Source organism: Perna viridis, chromosome 3, assembly GCF_037379345.1.
Source record: "Perna viridis isolate PV_CMFRI_1.1 ecotype Kerala chromosome 3, ASM3737934v1, whole genome shotgun sequence".
In the NCBI taxonomy this organism is placed as follows: Eukaryota; Metazoa; Mollusca; class Bivalvia; order Mytilida; family Mytilidae; genus Perna; species Perna viridis.
This window is the reverse complement of record NC_142447.1, coordinates 12,552,713-12,573,248: the sequence shown is the minus strand read 5'-3', so window position 1 is coordinate 12,573,248 and position 20,536 is coordinate 12,552,713. Positions and strand designations below refer to the sequence as shown.

At 32.7% G+C, this 20,536-nt stretch overlaps 1 protein-coding gene across 2 annotated transcripts; it reads left to right on the top strand.

Moving 5' to 3' along the window:
* The first annotated feature begins 94 nt into the window (after nucleotides 1–94).
* LOC148621046 (plasminogen-like) lies at nucleotides 95–19,779 on the top strand. 2 transcript variants are annotated; one of them, XM_088575056.1, is made up of 6 exons: nucleotides 95–2,374; nucleotides 10,792–10,882; nucleotides 11,457–11,693; nucleotides 13,337–13,588; nucleotides 13,885–14,073; nucleotides 17,678–19,779. In XM_088575056.1, exons 1-6 carry the CDS (start codon nucleotides 2,069–2,071, stop codon nucleotides 17,914–17,916), a joined length of 1,314 nt encoding a protein of 437 aa, XP_088431182.1. In that variant the 5' UTR covers nucleotides 95–2,068; the 3' UTR covers nucleotides 17,917–19,779. The 2 variants fall into 2 exon arrangements, with proteins under 2 accessions (XP_088431182.1, XP_088431183.1); XM_088575057.1 differs by lacking the exon at nucleotides 11,457–11,693.
* Nucleotides 19,780–20,536: the final 757 nt, after the last annotated feature.

Here is a 20,536-nt window from a genome sequence, read left to right as displayed (position 1 = left end):
GTCTGTTTCAGTTTGTTTTGCAATATTTTGTTGGTGTTGTTGATGAAGTGTGTGTGTGTGTGTGTGTCCGTCACCCCCCCCCCCCCATATATATATATATATATATATATATATATATATATATATATATATATATTAGTTGATAATAGAATCTGACATTATATGAAAAACACATTATGCCTGTTCATAAAAAAATCTTAATGTTTGATATTTAAAACATTATAAATGCCTGGTTTTCCTAAATACAATGAAATCTTTATCATTTAAGATTTGCTCCTCTTCATCAAAACAATGTGTACGTTTCGCTTAAGTTTATTCGGAAATTTTTATGTCTAATTGTGTAAAGGAACTGATAAAAATATTCTTTGTTATATACCGGGGTTGTGAAGTATATGCAAGCATCGCTAAAGGAGGTTGACCAAGGATAAGGGACATAAGTCTTACAAGCCATGGGAACATTTATGTGAAGCATTTACATCAATCTCATCTAAGCATCAAAGTAACTTTGATTTATTTCATTCTATTTTAAATGACAGCTTGATAGGCTTTGATGAAATTGAATATGATTCAAACATGTCACTGATTTCAAGAGGTATGTCTCTTTTACCCCAGGTCTATCTCCTTAATTGGGTATAGCAGTGTTTATGTTCATATTGAGCAAGATGTTTCAAGTTTGCCGTATACATTTATGTACAATGGCAACAATTCGCTACGGTACTTTGCTTGAAGCCCATCAGTAAGTCATGAGGGGAGATAATTCATAGCTTTGTTGGTTTGTTGGGGTTTAACGTCCGAGCAGCAATATTGCAGCTATATTCAGACGATAAACATGAAATTGATGATAAAATGATGAAATGAAAAAGGGATGGGACACAAGGATAATGGGGTCGACAAAGTTTGATTGCCACTGGAAATAGGGAGAGGTGGGAAGGGTCGGGCAATTTAGCCTCCTGTGGCGGAGCCCTATGGTTCCTACTCCGGGAGAATACCACAGTAGGGTTTTTTAACGTGCGAGGAACGTGGCATCTTTCCCAACACGTTGCACCACTATGGTTTGCGGTCAGGTTTTCCGTATTATAGCCTGACAACCCTAGCATGTTACACGCCAGGGGTACCCCATTCCACCTCCTGGGGCACACATCTTAGTTGCTCTGTGGGCAGAGCGCCCTAACCCCCGGCTAAGGTTCTGAGCACTATTTAGTAGCCTTTTACGACTAGCTTAGCGCTGCTGCAAGTCTATTCTTTTGACATCCGGACCTGCACGGGGCTACAATTTATCATGCAGATCAAAAACTTGTAAAATGTTTTATGTGTTGTTAATTTTTGCTTATTAGGTCCTCTTCAAACTAGACTTTTTTTTCAAATTTTCAAGGAAAGCATTAGTGTACTGTGTTGCGAAAGGATAAAGTTAATATATAGTTACAAATTAAATTGGTTATAAAAGTTTAACTAATGGAATGCTTGATCGTTGATTGCTATGAGATAAACATTTAAACAAGCAAATTAAATTACAATTTGGAAATCAATCCACCTTTATTTACTTGTTTATTTTTTATATGCAATCGTACCTAACAAATTTCAAATAATTTGCAAAAATGGCAAGTTTAACACATTTCTTAACTTGAGGGCTTCCATGCCTTTTGATATCATCGACATAAAAAGATGAAATAACAAAGCTAATTTACATAAATAATAGATACATTCATTCTGAGCTTGTTCCGCGCCACTGCAAGGACAAATGGTTGAGTAATCTAATCGATTTTTTAAAGAATCCTTAGGTTTGTGATTTTATCGTTCATTTCAATTTCACAAGTCCGACCTAAGTGTGTTTCGGATATTTTGATTCTAGAATTTGTTCTAATATGAATTAATGATTTTTCTAATGCATCGTATGTTGTTATAAATTAAAACAAGTATGTTGTACCATTCAAACGAACAGATGAATTATTAATCTTTGATTCATCGAATATAAACTTCAAATCAATTAAAAAAAAATAATTGAAAATCCCATCGACGAGATATGAAAACGTTCTGAAAAACATTTCAATGCGGTAGAAAAGTTTGAAAAATGTTCCACGGCAAAATCAGAATAACATTTGCTTTGATTCTTCTAGGGATGTTTTATGAACATGGTATTAGCGAAATTGTGGCATGGCCTCGAATACAAAGACACTTAAACAAATATGTGAAAAATAATTTACTTTATGCGATAAAACCAACATCAGTTTACACTTGTGCTGAAGTCTGTATCCAGACAACTTTGTGTAGATATTTTAATTTTATAATGGACGAACAACTTTGTGAGATACATTATGCAGGCACTGTGAAAAACAGAAATTCGTCATTCTATGTAGAAGCAGCAAGCATTCCTTCTGTAAGTACTTATTACTTATTAGAAAAAATGTTAGTCTGGCAAATCTTAAATTCAACAATAATTTCTTTTGATAAATATTGTATATTCAGAAATCAGTAATTGCAGTTTTGTGTTTTAGCCGAAATTGCGAAATTGCGATTATAGTTTTTGTGTTTTGGAGAACAATCCTGCAACTATAAAGGATAAAAATTCTAAAAGCGAGTTTAAAAAAATACAAATTCATTTCAGTTGCTTTTTTCTGCAATGATTTAAACATTGCAATTACAAGTATTTCTGATTAATTATTTTTAGAGCACAAGTTTTACACTTTCTGTCTGTTCAGTTATTATGTTTTATCCTATAAACACTCTACCGATCTTCATCCATGGTGGTACTGTAAATTATGCATACCATATTAAAACTCTTCCGTTTAAACACGAACATTCCGTGATGGCAATGGATAAATTAATGATTAAAAAAAACAAAAACAAAATAATATGCACACTAACTATTTCTTTCTGTGTGAAATACTTTTACATATCGACATTCTAAGTAAATGAAATGCACATTTTGCAAACAATGATTTTAAGATACATCATTCGCAGAGTACAGTGTGTAAATGCTCAAATTTGCATGGTAAAACACTTATCTTAATCAATTTTCTTCGTAATTGTATGAGTTTAATGTAAAAATCGATTTTTTATAAAAACAGATTTGAAATAAATATCGATTCAATACTGTATAATTGTTATATAGTGATATTGAAACAAGTGATTATAAATAATTTATAATATGATTTCTTTTTATCACATTTGTTAGATGAAAGAAGTTTGACCCCCTTTGTATCAAATGTGTGTGTATAAGCCATTAAGGTTAACCATCATTCTGTGTTTTTACATGTACATATACACTTATACATGTATATACAAGACGCATGTACACGTACTTCTTCAATAAACAAATTTTGGGTCTTATAAACACAAGTGTCTTTCGTTCTGGTTCGAAACTGTTAAAGAAATCTTGGTCACTAAGTGGTAGCAAGAGCCAGAGTGTGACCCTATGTTAGTTTCTGATGATGTCCAGTGTTTCATAGATATATTGGATAGATATAACATGCTCATAAAAAGATTTAAATAAAAAAAAGAGCTCAGATATCATTTGGCTCTAAATATTCTGCAAGATGGCAGAAAAGGTTTTTTGTGCAGGTATGTTCTCCGATTTACAGTCTCGCACATGAAACCATGATGTTGCAACGAAACATATGAATATTGTCCCAAATCATTCAACTCCGATTCACAGTCTCACGTGAAGTTATGATGTTGCAACGAAACATTTAAATGTTGTCCCAAATCATACAATTGGACAAAACAGCTATGAGATTAAAGGGCAATAAACCTTGTATTTTCATGAGCGTTTCATGTTTCACCTGTCTCATATCAAACTCGTATGGATCCACGAATGAAACACTTATGAATATGAAATGTCGGTACTGTACATGTACACTTTAAGTTCTGGTGAAAGCCATTTCTATTATGTGAAGTAGCTTTTGTTGTAGTTCATACCTTAGACATTTCCAAACAAAAACTACCTGACAACTTTAAATGGTTAATAAATTATAAACACATGTTTAGATACCTAGATGATTTTAATGTTCTGTTATCGAAGTACTGCGTTTCCAGACATGTAAGTGCAGAAAGAAGTGAAGAAATGTAAATACTTTACCTCTATATTTCTATTAAGGTTTATCGCTACCGTTGGATAAATATGGCCTCAATTGCACTACTAATATCCCTCTGACAACAGACAAACCTGTGTATCTAGATTAATTTTAAGACACAGCATCCTCTAGATATGAGAAATTTGCATTCATTTTATGTAAAATTATATCAAAAACTGGCCTGACTTTTGCCTTTTTAATTTTATCAATTCTGCAGAGAATTTACACGATTTTTATCATTTGAAGTTGCATGTGCCAACCGAGTCGATTTTTTCTTAAATGGCGATATTACGCATTTCTTTGTAACATTTACAATAAACGGGTCTAGAATCTGACAAACTACGAAGTCTAATCAAATTTACGAATCGAACGAAAAAATTGGTTCTCGAGAAAGAGTGGCTGGTCTAAACTATTCACCTCCTTAGTGCTTCTGCTATTTACAACTTGATTTGCAACATTAGACATGAACATCAAAACAAATTATAGCTTGACAAAAAGTTTACAATGAATATGTACAAAAGCATTCGAGAAAAGAAACGCGTTTCACTGGACTGACTTTAACGATTTTGTTATTGTACGTTCAGATAGACGACCTAATCACACAGGACACTTTGACAACAATAATAACAAATACAAAATAAATAAAACAAAAGAAAATTCCAAAAGAATTTGCAATAATATACATCCATTTAGCTTTGTTCAAAATTGTCGTATTTGACCCTGGAAATCCGTAGACAAGACTTAAGTTTAACTTGATATAAACCTGTTTGATTTCAGATGACCTGTTTATCCAAACAGCTTCAAGACCTGAAAAAGTACTAATTTGGTCGAATTTATTGCTTATAAGCAGATGATTCCATCGACTCATATTTTTATCTCTTCAGCAGATCAACTGGCCACGGACAAGTTTGTAGCTCTCCCTTTGCGAAATTAGTGACTTTGTTGGGTCCAGTCGGGCATATTTCAATGCTTTACTTTAAACTGTGGAAAACTGATAATGTCTGGAAGGCACCACTGTAATGGCAAAATAATTTACCATCCGTTTGGGGTCTAGCTGCTAAAATTATTGTGTGGATTCAAATAGACAAATCGAATCATAACTGATACGCCTTTTCCATTTTGTTCAGTTTTAGAGTATCTCAAGTGAATAGAAAATCTTTCTAGATTGTTGTCTATATCACAATTAAACGATTGTTATTTTGGCAACTCGTAGCCGCAATGTTCCCTACTCTGAATAATAAAAAAAAATCTCAATTACTCTTCGAGCTTTAAGCTCGAAATAAGAGAGAGCATTCCTGTCGAGAAATAGAATCAATTATTGAATTCGTAGTACGTTTTCAGAACGAAATATGATGTTTTTTTGCTGAACGCATAGAACAAATAACCTTATGAATTTCATTACCCGTTTTGAGCAATAATGTTGTGAATTCCGAATGTAATCCAAACTCCGATTGTCTGTAAAGAGTTTGATTTACTTGTTTCGAAGACGACAGCCTCAAACTGACAATGCTAAACCAACGGGAATGAATTTCAAGAAGATTATATCACGCGATATTTGAGTTTGAACCCAGATTTTAGGCAATGGGAAAAACCACCCAAGGAGAAATAGGCACCGGACCTTATCATACTGCCACTGTCTGAGTAAAGCTCGTGTACGTCGTTGCTAGACCATTCTGCCTCTGCGAAATAGTTTTGCCATTAATGTACTGTAAAAATTGCAGCCACATATTCATGTCCTCTATGACATCCTCTTTCAAGCGAATATTATGATGAGGAAGGGTTGATTTGGTGGTCTGGCCTCTGGAAAGAGCGGGCACACCGGATTGCCTCCGAAAATAAGTTTAAAAAACCTCCCAAGTGATTGCAAATTTTAATGGTATTTTTTGATTGACCCAAAGAAAATAAAGATCCATGTATATCGCTTTCCTTCAGGAATTATAATAGCCATCTCATCGGTATCGATTTCAAGACCTAAAAAGGTATAGACGGTTACTAGACCTATCGTCTTTTCCTCTGCTATGGGTACTCCCAACTCTGAGCAAATGTCTAAAAAGCAGCCCCTGAGTATTTAGCAACTATTTGATCGACATTCAGAAGGAAATATGTAATTATCGAGATATTGAGACTTTTCCTCAACTAAACCAATGTAAAATATCCCCCCGGCGTAGTAGAGTAAACAGAATGCGCTCTATGTCTGCAGTGGCGATCTGGGCATGACGACTAGAGGACCCAACCATTTCAAAGACTTTGTCAAAGGATACTTAGTGGACAGTACACACATTTCTTTCTATAAAATCGTTTATTTCACAAGATTCGGGATACTTGAGATGGGTTGTAAGCCGCCATGATACTCCATCTGTCTTCTGTCTTGGGAACATATCTGCAAATTTGATATCGGGATTCTGGGAAACGGGCCAGCAATCCTACGAAGGTCAGTTTCAGTTAACTCACTTTTATGCTCTACTGCAGATATCAGGTTAGGGCTTTCTCGGAACTGTCTCAGTCCAGAACATTTCAAACGGAAACCAAATAAAAAATCGTGTATTTTTTATGCAGCATCTTCTTTATCTGGAGTTTAATTTAAATTTGGGAAACTCTTAGGGTTCTTATATCGCGGGACTTGGAAGATTTGTTAGGTCCTTCATTGGTGGGTTGGTCTAATTGGCCAGAATACTTGCTCGAAAGGACGAAGTCGTATTTTATGGCTGCCAAGGAACCACTACGGTAGGGCACATGTAAAACGAGTGGCCCCCCGAACACCTAAAGCAGACATGCATAAATTTACATTGGTTCCTCTCACAAACACCTTTATAGTTGTAATCATAACATATGTATTTTAATGTTTTGTTTTGGATACCCATCGAGAATGTTCTAGAGGTGCCTGTGTTTGAAATGTTAACATCATTAATCATATACATTAACCTAAATTCTGGTCAACCAAATCCCACTGTTTAACTGAATCTGAGGCCATTTTTAGCATGACTTTGACATTACATTCGCTCCAATCTATACTCTTAATGCTGTTTGCCCCAATACCTAAGAAATATATGAGGTTGTGATGATAAATAAATATTCATGTAAATAATGAATGCGTCGATCCACTTTTTTATGTTACTAATGTTAATATTAAGCTTTTCTTTTGTTATGATTTGCCCATCCAGTACTTCATGTGTTTTTTTTCATCTTATTGGAGGTTTTCTTATCAGGTAAAATTTCAAGCTCGATGAATTGTCCATTTTTTACTTTCGTTTTGTTGGCTTTGTTTGACTGACACTTTGAGGCCCTTTTATAGTACCAGTAAAGTGAAAGGTATGCGACTCCTCTTACTCATTTGAGAAAGAATGCCAACGATGGAACCAGGAGGTCCCGTGCAGTGAAAGACAACTCAATAGTGTCTCGATAAATTGCATATATTGGGTTAATGATATAGTTTCAGATGTAACACGCTTTCTGAATTGATAACAAATTTTATTCATCTTCTCATTGACGAAATTCTGTAATGTGACTATGACGTCATCAACCTTTTTAGTGATGTTTGCATTAAATTTTGATACTATAATTAGATTATAAGGAATGACAGTTACATTATTTCGGTCGATTTGGAAAAAAACGCAATGCCCGTGACGCATACTTGAAAATTACCTGCTACGTAGGTTATTTATTGTGCACCTAGTGATTGATATTATTTCCTCATAATCCGAAATAAAATGGTCGAATAGATGCTTGTACTAGTATTTTTATGTGACGGAATTATCTCAATGCCCGTAATGCACACGTTATTTTCAAGTGCGTACAGAGGGCATTGAAGTTATTTCTTTACAGACCGAATATAATAACCTTCCTTAATACTTCCTTATCATTTAATTTTAGTATAAAAAAATAACGATTGATTTATTAAAAAGATACACAAGTTTGTCAGTAGTCACAGGGAAATTAGTGATGAAATTGTGTGACCTTTGTCGAAAGTCAATGATGAACCTTAAGAAGGAGTTACAAAGCTATAATCAAATAGGAAGCCAAAGCCGGTATCATTAAGTTTTACCACGTATTATATAAGACATGAAGCATCAGTGTCGAAGAGGAATCAAATGAATTAGGATTTTTCTTCGAATGGTAATAAAAAACACAATCTAAGACAAAAACACAAAAGTGAATGGGCGACTCGGCCTCAACTAAAAACTGTTGTGATTGTTTTGTTTGTAAAGGTAGTACATATTTACTTACATTTTCTTGTTAGTAATACTGTTCATGATTCTTAACATTTTCCGTTCACGATTAAACACCAATACTCCTTTTATCTCTGCAATTATTTCACTCGCTAGACAGTTTGACGGAAAATATTTAAAAGTTCTTACAAATCATCAATTTACGTTGTTTTGATAAAGAGTTAATCAAAGCTAGCGGATAAAACATTGTTTGAAAAAAAACCCTCTTCATTTATTTTTTTTGAAATTCAAAGTTACATTTACTATTTGATTCTCAACTTGCATGATGGTCAGTGAGACTCCGTCCGTGTACAACTTTTACAACGACAGTATCTTACTAGTCTCCGTATGCCCAAGGGAGAAACACTTTGTTATGTAAAACGCAAATATTCAAATGCAAAATATTTATGAATTTTATTGATTTAATAATATTCTATGACGCCATTATGATATCAATATCTGTTTTGAAAAGTATTCTACGTATTTGATCACAATATATTCGTTACATCAAGCTGATTTTAAACATGTAACGTAAGATTACGGAAGAACATATCCATCTAATGTTCTTTAAGTTTACAAAATTTAATTCTATATTTGACAATTTGACGAGTATAAATTGTGTTAAGTGAAATTAAGTAATATTTATATGTCAATATTCAACTCATGATTTCGTTATTTTTGGAAAGGTTCGAACAACTACAACGTGATTAGTTAAACGCAAATACAAGAACGCTTAATGTAACGCGACAAGTGTATGGAAAAAGATTTTCGTAATACTGTTGTTTTCATAATTCAATGTAGGATGAATACCTTGCTCAAGCTAAAGAACAAAAGGCCGGCGAACAATAAGCATAATCAAGCTAGAAAACAATAGAAAAAGCGTTGATTTTGTTTTATCTAAATCATTAAACTCAAATTACCAACTATGGACTATGCCATATTATTTCGAATATATATTATCATTTATTTATTGTTATATGATTGTGTGATGACTTTTTTTGTGTTTTTTGTTTTTGTTTTTGTTTTTTTTTTAATTTTTTCGTTGAATATTTCAACAGTCAAAACAGTGTTGTATTTGGCAATTTCATGTGTTATATAATACTGTTTATGTGACTGATATTTTCAAATGTCATTTTGTGTTGGATAGCGCTATTACATATTTTTTTTATTATGAATTAATTGCTTACTTAATGTTCGTTAACATTCAAGTGAAAGTTTGTTTAAGAATAAGGCAAACTAATTTAATATGACCATTTTTTTACTGTTAGAATAGATGCCGTTGTTTTAATCTTATATTGGATACAAAATTTACCGATCACCTGGTCAATAAATAAAAACTTTTAACTATGCCCCTTTAACCGGACTACTCTTACCAACGAAAAATCCTGTTTGACAAAAAGGCGTGTGTATTGGGAAAAAAATAATATGAATTTTTCATTGTTTTTGCCAATATATCAAATTATAATTGTAACTGACATCTGACTGTATAATCTTGTATAAAGAACTTTGGTTCGATTTACAGAGAATAAACTGTAAAGCAGTTTATGTTATGTGTAAATCGAACCAAAGTTTTTTATACAAGATAATGTATTCAGATGTATAAGGAGAAAATGTATGGTGTATTTGTCAAAGAGACAACAACTCTACCAGGATGAAAATGTCATAAGTTGCATTTCTTTAATAGAAAAAAATCAGGGACATGTGTGTCAAAACCCCACGGATTTGACAATATAATTTCACTCAATGATGCTTTCTCTATTTGAAAAGAATATTATTTGATCTTTTCATAACTGATTTGATCAGAAATCTTTTAATAGAATATTAAAAAGATAAGGTTTTCGAAATGAAATTATTACTCATTTTACCAAAACAGTATTGAAAATCTTTTCCTTGATTCTAATAATGTGCATATAGTCAACTTTAACATATAAAATGTTTTTTTTTTATGCCACGTTTCACCTACTACCTGATATTTACAGAGACTTGCACTTCAAATGCCAAACAAAAAATACCTGCTTCAAAATTTGATTATTTTATGATGTATTTAAATTACAAACTTCTGAGTAATTTGTTTTAATATTACCTGAGGGGACCACCTTTTTAGATGTGTAATTAAAATCCTAATATAATAACATTTTATACTTAGTATGATTTATTATTTACTCGTTGATTAATTACACCATTAATAAATTTACATTCAATTGATAACTTCCTTCCTAAATGATATACATTTTGCCATTTGAATTTTGAACTGAACCTTTACAAAATATATTGTTATAAAACACATGTGATAAGTAGAGACAGAGAAAAGGTTTTGATCGACTGGTCAATAAATGTATTAAGATTTTTTTATTTCATAATAGACCAGATCGTTATTCTCAATCAGTAATGGTGGCCCTTTGAAGACTGTAACTGCATTGGATCTTTGTAGACTTCCATGGCCATTATTAAAGACTTTCCACATGAAACTTGTCCACCACGGAAAGCACCTTTATTAAACTATTATATATTTGCAGGAATATGCGGGTATATGTGCCAATCACAACTGTACTAGGTATGAAAGATGTTTCCCTGATCAAGTTAAAGGACCAACTTGCCAATATCTAGGTCAGTTCTCATCATGATAAATACTAAGGTTAATCTGTTTTTTTAGTACTTTTGATTTCAATTACAAGTAATCTTTATGATGTTAATGATATACCATGTTTCATAAATATTGGGAAAGATAATGAAGCGATGAAAGTAGGTCAATTCCAATGCGTCAAAATCAATGTGCATACCATGAACGTGAAAACGTTAAATAAAGGCGATCTACATATACATAATGTAGCGAACCGAATAAAATGGATTACATATGAAGACTGAAGATTACAAAACAAAACGTAAAATATTGCTGAATGTCAAACTTATTTCTTGTCGGCCTTGATTTCTTTTAGCGTAGTGATTTTAACATATCTGTAAAAATATTTTATAAATTTATATATATTATAACTTTGACTTTGAAGACTTTTTGTAAGTTACTTTGCATTCGTACATGAGTAAATTTGCAAGGTTTTTTATTTGTACATTAAAAGTAGAAAATCATTATAATATATGAGGTTTAAATTCTAATCAGTTAAATGATTTAAACATATATCAAAAATTAGTAAATCAGAGTGGCAACTGTTTCAATATTCTGTAGGTATTGTATGTGGTTACCCAAAGGTTATCACTGGTGCAATTGCTACATTGAATGATGTTACTTTAGACGGGACCGTAGAGTACAACTGTTCTGATGATTTTTTTATAACACCAACATATTGTTTTAAAAAAAGTTGTAAAAATGAAGAAAACAAATCACTTATTTTTTGGGAAATATCAAAAGAGATAAAATGCGTCGCTACTGGGACCTGGACAGGTGTTCGTTTTACTTGTACAGGTTTGTAATATACAGTAACATTGTAACGATTAGAAATCTTTCAAACTTTAATTTATTGAAGGCATATGCATATGTTTTCTTCTTCAATTGTATGTTCTGAACGACAAGAGCTTTTCTAGGATTTGTACAATACTGGATACTGAATGTTTAGTTAGAGTAGCGATTTTTATTTTTTTAACTATTTTTAAGGTTTCAATAAACGTCTATTAACTTCGAACAACTTGGTGTATAAAATTGAAGTAACAAATGGGCTATTCAATGAAAACTAAATGCACATAAGCTTGCAGTGTTAGTTGTGCAAAACCCAATGATGACTTTCATAGGATTTACCGCATCAAATTACGAATCAATGTAATAAAAAAATTTGAAGCGTTCATTCTCCTCTCATTTTGTACCCTAACTACACCCAGTGAATGCGGGTAGTCGAAAGGGTTGTCCGAATAATCATTACACTGCAAATCGGGACTATTAATAAAAACAAAATCTGAAAGTGATTTTGCGTAGTGTATCCCCTCTTAGTTTTCAATACTTTTAAACAAACAATGATTTTGAAGTTTGATTATATTCCTATATTAACTTACCAAAACAAAAACAGGCTGCATACGAAAACCTTCATTTATTCAACATTTATTAAATTCCTCCAAAAAATTGTGAGGTTAATTTGCTTTTAGGAGGCATTTTGACAGACGGACAGCGTTAACCTTTACTACATCGACTTCTTCAACAAGTATATTTTCCTTTTTCCAAGAAAGAAGGATTAATCAAGCGAGACTTGATCACAAATTATGATAATGAATCGATCGAATCAAATAATCATATTTCCTTCTTCATGAGTTTATTTAGTTTTAATGGGGTAGAACTAGGGTAAGGGACACAACTCTTACAAATCATTGGAATATGATACAAACACATCAATGATTTCAAGAGTTATATCCCTTGCCTTGTGTCTACCTCTTTGAATAGCTCAATTATATGTAGCAATTATACGTTTTAAAGAGTAATCAAGGGAACAAAGATTTTAGCAGAATTCAAAAGTATCCAATGCAGAGATAATGACCAGAAATGGAAAACAAACAGCCCTCGGTAATTAAAAAATAACCAAAATAATACTTACAAAGTGACAATAGTAAATGAGCCACTCGAAATCCACTAAAAACTGGAAGCATGGACTAGGTGCACCTGTAGGGTAAGCCTCCTCTGCTTTTCTAGAAACACCCACCGAGCTGTTCATAAATATTTAAGTCCATGGTAAACGAAAGAGGAAAGAAAGAATATGACACGTTAAAGAGTAATCAAGGGAACCAAGGTTATAGCGGTAATCAAAAGAATTTAATGCAGGGACAAAGACCAGACATGCACAACAAAGAACATAAAGTAACTAAATCAAATGAGCAACTCGGACTCCACTAAAAACTGGGAGCATGGACCGGTAGGGTAAGCGTCCTCTGCTATTCTAGAAACACCCGCCGAGTTGCTCATAAAATGTCAAGTCAAACAAATCAGTTTTCATGGTGCACATGGACACCATAACAATCAACGAGTTCATGATAAAGGAAGTTCAGATGCATATTAGTAATGTCGCGGAAAAACTACTATTTGCATGTGTAACGTACATTGTTTATTTTTTCATGATTTTGATTAAGAATGTTTTGTGGATAAAAATAAGATGATGTCAAATATGGCCACAACGTTAACAAACAAGAAATGCAAGTTTTGGACTGCATGGGACCAAGCTTCCAGTGCCAACTTTACTGACGTTACACCCGGTGCTGCTGAAAACTATTGTCGAGCGCCAATCACGGGAACCAATAGTGATCGTCCTTACCTGTGGTGTCTAACGGACGGTTCTGCAATGGAATGGGATATATGTCCGATTCCAAAATGTTACGCTGAAGGTTAATTGTTTTTTTAATATTCGACATTATGCTCGTAATATCATACAAATCAAGTTTTAGAATGCTTCATGGTGAGACCATATAATAGTTTGTTGGTCAGCGCCATCAAATTTTATTGTTATTTTCCCTTTCCGTAATATTCTCCTAAAATACCATCATCATTAGCTACTAGAAACTATTATAGAAATTTTGCTATAAATTAATATTAGATGAAAAAATTGCGGGAATGAGTTAAACATGCACAGATTCAATGATACATCTCAGTGTTTTTAATAAGTTGCTTTATTTTGTTTCAGAAGTAAAAGTGAGCATTCAAACAAAGCCGTCACCACCATATTATTACCAACATCATTTTGCCGATGTTCCAATAATAAGGTTCACATGTTTTGAAGTCGACATGAATAAAACTAACGAAACAGTGGCACATTGTCCTATATCAAGGTACAGCAATGGTGAATGGTCAGTGTCATCATTATCTTGTTCAGGTAACTCTCTTATTGGCATATCAGCTGCTCAAATTGATACAGGGAAGATATGTAAACATATAGAAAGGTCTGAAAAATTCCCAATGATGTTATAACCGTCAAATTTGCGGTGCAAATTTTTGGTCGTTTAGTGTACTAAGTTACAGCTCTAGATTAATCCTACGAGGAGGAATGACCCTGCCAGCGAAAGCTATATTTTTCATATAGCCTAGCTGGCCGAGTGGTCTAGGGCGCTGGACTTTGTGTAGGCGGTGTTGCCACAGATGTCCCAGCGGTACGAGTTCGAGTCCTGCGGAGGGAACGATAGAAAAGTTGCATCGTTGGGAATTTTTCAGACCTTCCTATATGTTTACATATCTTCCCTGTATCAATTTGATATGTTGGAGCAGTGTAGTGAATAGAGTCGTCACATTCTGAGACGTTTGTATAATATTGATTTGTTGTGACATGCATCATTAATTTGATCCCCTATCCTACATAATAACATCTAAATGAACTGCCCGTACTACCATACATCCTGTACTAAGTTTCAGCCCTAGATTAATCCTACGAGGAGGAATTACCCGGCCAGCGAGAACACAAGGAGTTCTGAAAATGAAAAAAAAAACACGATGTTGGTTTAATTATTTTATTGTGGACATCACATTAAAAATAAAGAAAGCAATAAGCTGCACATCGATTGAACATTCTAATACAACATAAAACGTAGTTTCTCCCATTTTAAGCATGTGATTAAAAATACACGTGACTTTATAACTGCCGAGCGAAATTAAATTTCTGCGAGAGTTTCCGCCTTTTACATTTCCGGGTTTTCTACAGAATTTATGGGAGAAACAGATTCTCCTCCAATGCTCTCAGGGATTATAAGATATGTCTTCACTCGCGTTAATTTAAGATATAACCCACTCGCATGAGGTCATTTTTTAAATCTGAAATTTCACTTTCTCAAGCTGAGAAATCTTGAAATCTCTTTGAAACTGACGGAGAATCCAGATATAATTGTTTCGACCACATTTTGTGTGGAGAAGGCTACTTCTTTTCACTTTTAACAAAAGCTAAAGTGTAGATAATTGTCATATAGGATGAACTAATTGGGGTCAAATAAGGGTTTTACGAGCCATTCAAAAAAGAACAAAAATACATGAGCCCGAAATACCAGTCCTGGACATGCCACTTATCTAATTCGTTTAACGGCAAAAAAAGAACCCCAATGGTTATGAAATATCATGCAACATTTTAATTATGCTGTTACAAAATGTAACTCAAATGTTCTGATGTATTTTGCATAATTAGATTTAGGTTGTGTTATGACATCAAGCATTTCTAAAGGGACTGTGGTTTTGATAGGTTTTGTTTCGAAAACTTAAACAAAAGTTAATTGTTTCATATCTTCTAAATGCTGCAGGTATTATGAGGTAATTATGTTTTGATTGGAAGATCAATTGTATTAAACCTGAGTTCCATGCACTCTAGTTGTAATTTTGAGGCAATTTTCTTTATATTCAGTTTTGTTCTAAATGACAAACACCACCGGATTCGCAACGTGCTTGAATACATAGGCATTTAAATGCAAGTATAATGACGTTCAACTCTGTAATAACGCTGTGTAATTGATACATAATTCATTGATATATAATTGGATGAAGTAAGGGTTTCACAGTTTATTTGATGGAATATTTAAACTGTTGATGAGTAACAAAAGTGCATTCTCCAGAGATTTCTGAAGTACTCTTCAATTTTTCATTTTGAAATCGCGAGTTTCAGGTGGTAATGTAATACGTATGATATCCGTCTTTCATGAGAAAGACAGGAGCGGATTCTCAGGGGCAGACCCAGTGTTTGTCTCTCCAATATTAAAATTTTTCAAAAAATAATTTTCCATGCATGAAATCTTAATTTTTCACAAATTAAACGTTAAGCCAATACAAAATTCTTGCCTTGTTTCGCTTGGCTTTTAAACCTATTTACGCCTCCCCTAACCTGCAATCCTAGATTTACCCGGAGTAGTTAATTTCAAAATCCTTCAGAATATAACATATATCATCTTGTTGCCCATGAAAATGATAAAGCGTAAATCAGTTCGACAAATATTTTTACTAGAAACTGTCTTTATCCAAACCTTTCTGAGTTTAATTAGGAGTAGTCTCTTAAGTACCAGTCCACATAAAATTCAGACACTACCAATGGTTAAGTGATTTATAGTCCAGAAACACCCACCGAACAAACGATATTTTTGCAGTCTAATTTTGTTATATGTTTACATTACAATAATAATACCAGTATTCAGATTTGCACTTTTGAGAAAATCATACATTCATCTCACACGAAAATCAACCAGTTGAAACCCAATCAAGAATGATAACTCTTGTAAATTGTCAATTTCATATGTAGTCTATATGATTTTTTTATCTCAAAAGCGCAACAACACAATGAAAACTAAGACTGGTTAAATGATCGGTACCTCTTTCTGAACAAGAAATAAAACTTTGACATGCATGAATCACATTCTGTCTAATTTTTATAAAGACTGCTACTTAATAGAAAATTACCAGTTCTGTATTTTATTTATTCAATGAAACACATCTGGGTTGTCTCTCTTTTAAGAACAGTTATTGACTATGATGGTTAAATTTGAAGGTTGCCTATAATTAATACCAAACATCAAACTTTAATTCAATTTAAATTAATTTTAATTATTTTTTATCCCAAATTTATTTGCACCTTGTCTTTCGCTTAGGCGAATGATATTAATTAATGATTCAGATTGCAATAAATGAGAGTAGGGTGTTCTTTAATGAATAAGAAATAAACATTTTTGAGTCTTTGTTGGACTCAGTCCGTGGCTGAAAGATGGTATGAAAAAGTAAGCACCATTTTGAAAGTTTTATTTGATTTGCACCATAAGAATCGAGCAAAAACATTTCCATATCAATTTGGTAAATTTAGTTATAATTTCATTGAATTCACTGAAAATTAACTTTTCAAGGCATATATTTCGATCAAAAACCTCACTATTCTAACATTCAATAAAAATTGTATTGAAACAATTCTGAGCGAATCCAGTGCATGATGCAGGGATCAAATAATGGACTGACAAATAGAGAAAGCATCCTTGAGTGAAATTTTATTGTCAGATCGGTGGGTTTTTGACATGCATATTTCTATATTTTTTTTTCAATTTTGCCTTATTCTTCCAAAAGCTTACATTTAAGTCCCATATTCACTTTGAAGTCTTCTTTGCACTCTCGCTTGAGCGACAATGAATTGTAGGAAGCACTGACCTTTAAACCTAGGTACTAATCCTGATGCTTAATTTATTTAGACACTAACCAACTTTTCACCTAAATCTTGAAAATACTGTATGTGTTAAAATGAAAACATGCAAAATATAATAATAATTAAAAAAAATAAAAACAGAGAAAAGTGAATAAAACATTATCAACCTAAATAACTATAAATTTAATTTTTATTCCTGAATATCAGATTATAATTAAGTTAAGCTTTCTTCAAACAAGCTCCCCGATCTTAATTCTATACCTTTTCTGTATCATCGAATCATAAAATATTTCATATGCATCTTTTACAGCCTATGCTCATTTTTTAGATGCTGACTGTTATACTCGAGCGACACCATACAAAGGCAAAATGACGTGCACAGTCACCGGTCGAACTTGCCAGAAGTGGAATAAACAGACACCACATTCACACTCTATCATTCTAAATGATGCTAATGATTATGATAGCAACTTTTGTCGGACCCCGGATGGAAGTAATGGTAACCCCTGGTGTTTTACGACGGATCCGGAGGTTAGATATGAATATTGTTGGATACCAAAGTGTTAATAATGATAGACACATATAAACAGCTCGTTTTGTTCTCCTAAAGATATATCTGTTTATTTTACGAGGTTGTGTCAAATCGAAATTTATTTGCTTTTTTTTTTTACATTAATTTGACTTGTAATTGATCTGCATATTTAATGTAATGTTTCATTATAATCTGCAAGATTTTAAAGGTCTTGTAACATTGATATTCTTTCTATATCGGATGTTTAAAATGTTATCGAAGTTCCATAATTTGAACAATGGTGAAATATATGCAAAAGTTAACACCAAAGTGCCATTTGTTAACGACTTCTTGCACTCGTAATTTCAGTACTTTACATTTACATGCGATTTGCATTATTATATATCACTACACCAAATTACATGTATGCTGCTGATCGGTGCCGAGTTTACCGTCTAACTTCATAGTTCTACCTTTTGTGTGTTTTGCTTGTATGAGAACGGGAAGTTTGAATTAAAAGATTAAATGATGGGTTAGCATTGAACATGACCCAGCTCTGATTCAGACACAGGGCTCGCTACATATACACTATCTGGACCCCGTTCTTTTTTCTAAGTTGCACGTGCCTGTTGCCGTAGATCTCTTCTCATTGACATTGGCTTAGGCGCATCTTGAGCTGTGCTCTCTATAACATACAGAACACATTCTCGTGCCAGCTGCCAAAGCATTATTATTTCTAATATGTTATCATTATTACCATCATAGAGGTCAATAGATTTAAAGGCTGTCTTTTCTTTGAAATGTTAACTTTGACTTAAAAAGATTATTGATAATATCTATATATTTAGCGGTTCTTTTACATTTGAGCTAGGAGTTTTGTTACATGACTGAAAGTAGTGTGTTTCTTATTATTTCTAAAGGCCCAATCGTATCAAACATTTCTAGAAAAAGTACAATATAAAATTACAAAAGATTTCTTGTTAAAAGATTTAACAATATTATACGTATGGACGTACAAAATGCTTCAAAATTAAAATCCTATTGTTAGTTATAACCACGACCATCGTCCTGAAATACAAGAAATATCTTATTTAGGAAGTAAAACCATAATTAATCAATCAATTTAACTCGGCCGGGGTTTCTGTTTTTCATTTCATGAAGTGCTTAAATCACTTATCTAAATCGAGTTTAATATATATTTGTCAAATTAAAAGATCAAATTCAAGTTGATTCTGTGATCCTATGCATGTTGTGACGTTATACACCCAGAGTGATTTATCTACAGAATATCATTTGCTTTAAATAAATTACATGTTTCAAAAATGATAAATCTTTAAGATTTGCTGATCAGACTGACTTCAAGATTCCTGAGAGTTTGTATCATAAGTACGCATACATACATCAGGCAAACTAAGAGTCGAATTCTGCAATAAGTACTGTATTAGACAAATACGAGGAAATGAATTAAGTATCAAAGAGCATAGTGTTGCCTTTAACTCGATGGCTATAATTTGCATGAAATTGTTCTTTGGTCGGGAAATGGCCCTAGCATTTCAACGATCATAATCGAATTCTGAAATGACAGTACAAGCAGAAGAAATTTGATTTTACCAATTTTCTTATCTTTGATTTTATTTTCAAAACTTTTGAAGTATTTGCTTTCTCGAATTATTTGTAATTAAAACTCGCTAGACAATAAAGAACAACATCAGTATGCAAATACAATATGATGCGTGTAATACGAAATATTTTGCAGTGCCTTTATCATCTTTATGGAGTTTAATCTAAAACTATTACTTAATGGAGTATTAAGTCATTTTGAATCAGTCAGTTTAATTACATTTGAATACATTTATGTTTATAGAAATGTGTATACGGAGTAAGTAGATTCATTGTCAAAGATCTTCAAAATAAATATGAAAATTGACACCGGCAAATTCTTATTTTTAATTACACCTTGCTTATACTTTACTTTACATCAACAGTCACCATATGTTAGCATTTTATTTCAGTAGTATTCAGTAAAATGACGTTACAAACTACACAATTGCTACTTATATCAGAAGTTCTACTATGCGGCAACTGAATATAAGACAGGCACATTATATGTCATGTGGATGTCGTTTGATTCCAGAATATAGTTATTTCTTTATTGATTTTTTTCGAATGTCCACAATTGCATCATTTCCAGTAAAAGAGTGTTAGTTGAAACACTATTCTATTGAACAAAAGCAGTTTTTGTTTAATATAGACTTGAAAGTATCAGTGTTTGGGGTAACTCAAATTGCAAATTATGTAGGAAACGACTCCACCTCCTAACATGCAAAGGATGAAATAAAACTCTGAAAGCTTAAGTGGATGTCCATGTAAAAATCGGGTAGTTGGTGGCATATGACAAATTTTGTTTTCAAAAAAATTTCATCAATTTCATATCACATCCTTTCTCAAAGTTGAATGTTGGTTTTGGATTTACTGCAATGATAAAAAAAAGAAATGAATTTCATGAAGAGCATTGAAATTCATTGAAAAAAGGGTAATAACTCTTTAAAATGAAAAAAAAATGATTGCTTTATTAGTGAACTTTCATTTTCGGAGACATCATTGTCGATTCAAAACGAACTTTTTGACATACATATGGTATATATATTACATTGAAACAAACAATTCAGTGGGACA